The sequence below is a fragment of the Mustela lutreola genome, chromosome 7 (assembly GCF_030435805.1).
Source record: "Mustela lutreola isolate mMusLut2 chromosome 7, mMusLut2.pri, whole genome shotgun sequence".
In the NCBI taxonomy this organism is placed as follows: domain Eukaryota; kingdom Metazoa; phylum Chordata; class Mammalia; order Carnivora; family Mustelidae; genus Mustela; species Mustela lutreola.
In genome coordinates this window covers 154,060,588-154,066,900 of record NC_081296.1, presented here as the reverse complement: position 1 = coordinate 154,066,900, position 6,313 = coordinate 154,060,588, and the positions used below count along the sequence as shown (strand labels likewise).

The window sequence follows — 6,313 nt, the reverse complement described above, 5'->3', positions numbered from 1 at the left end:
ATAACATGTTTGGTATTCCTTTATACATTTTTTTTTGCACTACTTAAGTGGTGTTTTATTAGTTGGACTTTCAAATGCTTAGGCCATAATTGAAGCCAAGGAGCAGATGTTGGCGAATAATGATATTGAAGCCACACCTCAACACTTTTCTACTTCATCTGAAAAATTGAATTCTTCATATAATGGTTAGAATTCCTCTGGATAGAGTGCCACTTTCCTATTTTATTTTTTTTAATTTCTTTTCAGTGTTCGAGAGTTCATTGTATATGGACCACACCTAGTGCTCCATGCAATGCATGCCCTCCACAGTACCCACCAGCAAGTTCACCCAACCTCCCACCCCACTCCACTCCAAAACCCTCAGTTAGTTCCTCAGAGTCCACAGTGTCTCATGGTTCATCCCCCCCCCAATTTTATCTTTATTAATTTTACACTACAATCTAGAATAATAGTGCACTGAAAGTTATTTAGATACACATAGACTGGCTTTCCACCCCAGAGTATTGCTCTCAAGAATGGCATTTTTTATTAACCATGAACCACCTACAGTCACCATTCAGCTCCTTGAAATACAAACTAAGAGGGAAGGGAGGGGGTAAACTTTCCAAAGGCTCCAAATGGATGACAAAATCATCAGTGGGCACTTATGTCTACCTTTCTGATTGATTTCATGGGACACAATGTTCAGGATCATGGTCACAGTCCCCTGCATTCAGAAACTTACTCTCCATGATAGCATAGCTTGCACTAGTTTGGATCACACCCCAGTAACCCTCCCCTACTGCCCAGAGGCACCACAATGTGAGATAGACAACAGGGCTGGGGAGTAGCCCTACGTCACCCTGAACACACTTTGGGACTGTAGAAGGAGAGATTACCTAGAAAATGAGAAAATATCAGTGTTCAAGAGCACTGCTTTGCAGAAACATCATGAATTTTTCCCCTGCAGGAGCTTGTAGCAACTTCCCTTAATTCTGCACCCAGGAATCTCAGCTCAGGTCCCAGCCCCTCATTCAGGTACTCAGGAAAGTGTCTCAGGTTCATCTGAGGCCTTACAGGCTGACAAAAATAAGGAGATAAGACCACCACGCACTTTTAAAAGTTTACTTCAGAGTGCTGGTCAGTGACCTATCACAGACTTAGTGTGAGAATCGGGTGATATGTGTTAGTAAAACTGTGTCTACTGCAGACCCCTGGAAACGTGGATGTCAGCTTTGCCACCTCCTTTGGATGGATTGCCTATTGTTCAGGGGTCGGGAGAATGACTTATGGACTGGCTTTATGAGCTATCTCTTCTGCAACTGTAATTGTCTGGATAGTTCTTACATTGGTGGCGACACCTATAAGGAATGAAGCTATTAAAGCATAAATGCGACCAAAGACCACTCTCAGATATATCACCGATTCATGACTTTGTCTGATTGACCGCATTCTTCTTGGAGGGTGTCCACCGTCTATACTTCCTCCTTTACCTCGCAATTCACAGAATGGTGGATCCCAGCCTACATGGCAATGGCAGTTCCTGTTATTGTTGCAAATTCCCCTGCGATGGCATTTCTCAGGGAAACAGTCATAATTTATTTCACCTATAGTACCGATGCAGGCAGAATTATTACAGAACTTTCCATGACCACAGGGAGTACCAGGTCTCACATGACCAACATCAGTTGTTCCTGTGGAGCGATGTGTGTCCAATCCCCAACACCAGACACCTGAAATCTTAGACTGATGGAAGCCCACATGTTCTTGCAATTGAGGGAGATGAGTTACATTGGTACACTGCAGCCTTCCACACTTGACATCTTGGTCCCCACAACGAATAAAGTGTCTGGCTGCAAACTCTCTTTTACAGTGTCCAAATCGGTGGCCTTTTTTATTAATTCGGTAGCAGGCACCTGGCCCTTCCACAGTGTTTGCACCAAATATTTCTTTGCAGTGCATGGTACGGTCAGTGCAGTTTCCACGATAGCAGTAGCCTTCTTCAGTGCAGGGGGTTCCATCTTGCATGTAGAAATTATCAGGACATTCAGAAGATCCCCCCTTGCAATACTCTGGAAGGTCACATATATTTCGGATTGGTCTACAGAGTGTCCCAACAGCAGAGAAGGTGCAGTTTGTACAGCATAGTCCTTTATCACAAAGAAATGTAGTTTCAAGTTTGCAGTTGTTACCACAGCAGGGGTTGCTGGCACACTGCTTGATGGAGCCACAGTCACACTGCTCCTTCTCTTCTACTATAGAGTTTCCACAGCGTATATGTGTCAGGCTTGTGTTAAAGAATATCACTTCTTCATCGAATAGGCAATGCTTATTAATGCTCAGAATATTTTGTAAGTGTGCAAAAGAACAGTTACTAAAGGAATCTGTCAATACAGGATATCTGTACATGATGCAGCTGGACCTCCTCTGGCAACTGCACTCAGGATTATCAAAAGGAATACCAATGGATCTTGCACAGTATTGGGAAGTTATCACAGCTAACAATAAATAATGTCTTCCCAGGTGACCAACCATATGTAGGCATCGAGGAGAGCATAAACCGAAGGCTGCAGGCTCATTTTGATAGTCTTGTGGTCCTTCCTTAACCACAACAAAGGATGAACTTGGATTTATGATTCTGAACAAGTAAGTCTCATGAAATCTGTGGTATGGACCAGATGGCAATCTATAATCATTCATGTTGACTGGATCTCTTACATCAAATATTAGGATTGCAGTAAGATGGAATTTTATATCAAGGCCTTTATATATTGAGTCCATTAAACTAACCATATCGATCAGAAACTTTGCACATGTTGTTACATTATTATATAAACGATATACTGAATTGGAGCTTTGAGCAAATCCTTTGATCATGGATTTATGGGAAGAAAATATCCTGTTACTGATTCTGGAGCCTGGAATGGCAATTTCTTGAGGGAACAAGGTGTCCATATCCTGCTTGTATCCCACTTTATAGGTAGGTCCCGTCGCATTTATGTCTGCCACTATCTGAGAAACAATGTGCTCAAACCTTTGGGAATTGCTGAGGGGTTTGATTTCATAAGCAAGGTCATCCAACTTCATGATACCCTCAAGACCCCCATAGCATGTGTCCACAGTGACCATGGAAAGAGGAATCTCCTCCAGGTAGCCGACGTAGTAACAGTCTGGAGGAATGAAGGGATAGTCCATCTGCAAGGCTCCTTGGTCGTCCTGAGTCATCATCAGCAGATGTCTGGACCAAAACAGTTTCTTGTGCCGCATGTGGATAATGTGCCTCTTGCCCCCAAAATGCAGACTGTAGGACAGCCATCCCGGCATCTGAACACCTTTGCCATGGTGTACCTCCTTCCTGGGAATGACCACCTCAGAGGAGATGTAGCGCCACGAGGGATGGCCTTGAGAACCCTGGGCAGGAACCAGCCCTGCCCAGAGAGAAAGCACCAAGAGGAGTGCCTTCATGGTGACCTGACCTGCCAGACTCAGGCCCTTGCTCAGAGATATCTGTCTGTGAGAATGGATCAAGGGAAGATCCTCAGTGAGGGCCTGACCTAGAGCATCTGACAGAACAGAGGGCTGCTTCAGGCTACCAGCACCCCACACCTGGGGGCCACCTGTGGGGATGAGGTCACAATCGCTGGGTGTGGCAGTGGGTGGGCCTACACATCAGTTCAACTGTGGTGGATGTGTGAGAGATGAGTGAGACATGTGCATGCATGCTCACATGGACATGGGAAGTGTGTTGGGCCCAGAGGTACCCCCGTTTTCATCACGTTTAATCTTTTCTCCAGATACTTGAATACATGACATACAGTAATAATGTAACTCACTCCTTTACCAGTTTCATCTCCTGTGGTACTGCTGGGTACACTTTCTGTGGATTACCCCCATCATTCACCATAGAGACCACTCCTTTCTACTTTGTCGGCATGTCGAGGTAGACATTGCAAATGTTACCTTATAGGCATTGAAGAAAATGACTTTGTAACATTACCTCTATTTTCCTGGTTTGTCATTCATTGGCAAGTGATTTGATCTTTTTGGTTTTTATTTTGAATCTTCCTTTGAGCTTACTGAGTAAAATACTCCCCAGTACTCCATGATGATAGGTGAGTTACAAGTTTGTTTTCTCACACCAACTGGTGAGAACAGAAAGTACTGCTGACCACAGGTAAGACTGAAGTTTTCTTGCCTCTAATCCTCTACTGTATGTAAGGGCCTACTTAATCAGAAGGAGCCATTTTGTTGTTTATGCAGTAAACTTAGATTGACCCTATGTGGTAAACATAGACTGACCCTGCCCCTCCCAGAGGAACTTACTTGCAAAGCCCAGATACAAGGGCAGATCAGGCCAGGTAGAGACATCAAATCAGTGGGGCACATATATATCTACTAGGGTGAAATGTAAAATGTAAATTGGATGCCTGTGTGTGACCTAAAATGACTGTGTAGTTTTCTCTGTGTATTGCAATCTCATTGGCCACCTGTGTATAGCCTGGCTAAACTATCTCTATAAAAGTTAGTCTGTGAGACTGGGATGGGTCGCCCCTTTACAAGAGATGGCCCTGATGGGTCAGTTTGATTCTCGATGGTTGGTGCAAAATAAAGCTTTATTTGAACTTTACTTTGAATCAGTCTTGCTCCTTTGATTACAGACCCTAACACTGTGGTTCTTTCCTGTACTTTGGCAGCATATGTGGTTCCCTTCACAGCTGAAGGCTCAGGGGGAATGAGGTAAGTTTTTGTAGTTGGCATCATGCAGCCTGGGTGTGAACCAGAAGTGTTGCCAAACACTGTACTCCCTTCTTTTATCATCTACTCTAAACCCCCTTTAAAATCCCCTGGGTCAGGCAGCAAAATATCACTGTTGGCTTTTGAAGAAGAGTATGCCTTCTGCCAAAGTGGCTGGCCTCCTGAATAAACCTCACATTCCTTTCCAATCAAAACTCATCTCTTGTATACTGGCCTTTCCAACAATGGGAAGCTGAATTTGGGTTTAGATAACAATAAATCAGAGAGTGAAATGACAGTTTCCAGAGCTTATGGTAGGGCCAGTGGAGAGTTGCATCTCAAGGGGTGTTAATTGTCTGTCATGCAAGATGTTTAAGCTCTAGATGTGTCCTCCAAAACTCTGTACCTGTAATTAACAATACTGTGCTGTATAGTTTAAATGTTGTTAAGAGGGTAACTCTCATGTTTATTGAGATCTTAGCATAATACAAATGTGAAAATGTGAAAGACAGGAATTCTGCTTCTCTAATGACAGAGTTCTGAGCTCCATGGACATGCACTCTATTGAAAATGTAAAAATAATTACTACAAACTACTTACATATTTTGAATTCTAGTCACTTGTTAGATATAGCATTTGCAAATATGTTCATCCATTTCATAGTTTTTCTTTTTTTAAATAGTTTTGTGGATTATTTCCTTTCCTGTACAAACATGTTATTTGTTTGTTGGTTTGTTGGGTTTTGGATAAGTACAAAAAGCTTAGTTTTGCTTTGCTTTTCCTTGCTTCTGGAGACATACCTAGAAAAAATATGGAAGATGTTGAAGATGTTATTGCCTGTGTTCTCCATTAGGATTTTGATGCTTTCCTATCTCACATTTAGCTCTTTCATCCATTTTGATTTTATTTTTCTGTATGGTATAAAAGAGTGGTCCAGTTTCATTCTTCTGCATATTGCTGTCCACTTTTACCAACTGTTTTGTTTTGTAAGATTTTTATCATGTATTTGACAGAGAGACACAGCAAGAGAGGGAACACAAGCAGAGGGAGCACAGTTTTTATTTTTAAGAGACTGTGTTCCACCCCCATTGGATATTCTCTCCCATATTGTTGAAGATTAATTGAACATAGAGTTGTGGGTCCAATTCTTAGATCTTTCTTCTGTTCTGTTGTTCCATGTGTCTCTTTCTGTGCCAGTATCATACTATCTTGATAATGATACCTTTGTAATAAAACTAGAAGTCCAGAATAATGAACCTCAAGATTTGCTTTTATTTTTCAGGTTTTATTTGCCTATTTGGGGTCTATTTTGGTTGCACACAAACTGTGGGACTTTTTGGTCAGTGCTGTGAAAAAAACTGATATTATATTTATAGAGATTTCATGGAATCTGCAGATTGCCTTGAGTAGTTTATCTATCTATTTATTTATTCATGTATATATGTATGTATGTATTTTTAGAGATTTTATTTATTTCTGTGAGAGAGGAAGAGTGCAGGAGAAGGGTAGAGGTGAAGAGGGAGAGGAAGAAGCAATCAGGGAGTCCAAAGTGTGGGTCATTTCCAACATTTTAAGATCATGACATGAGTCAGGGGCAGAC

General features: G+C 42.1%; 1 protein-coding gene across 1 annotated transcript; it reads right to left on the bottom strand.

The window, feature by feature from the left end:
* Positions 1 to 1,112: 1,112 nt before the first annotated feature.
* On the bottom strand, positions 1,113 to 3,572 carry LOC131835406 (disintegrin and metalloproteinase domain-containing protein 29-like). Its single transcript, XM_059179724.1, has one exon. The coding sequence runs from the start codon at positions 3,442 to 3,444 to the stop codon at positions 1,267 to 1,269; it is 2,178 nt and encodes a 725-aa protein (XP_059035707.1). The 5' UTR covers positions 3,445 to 3,572; the 3' UTR covers positions 1,113 to 1,266.
* Positions 3,573 to 6,313: the final 2,741 nt, after the last annotated feature.

What these genes read in the sequence shown, in the direction of transcription:
- LOC131835406 (XM_059179724.1), bottom strand. Translation starts at nt 3,444, where the DNA reads ATGAAGGCACTCCTCTTGGTGCTTTCTCTCTGGGCAGGGCTGGTTCCT.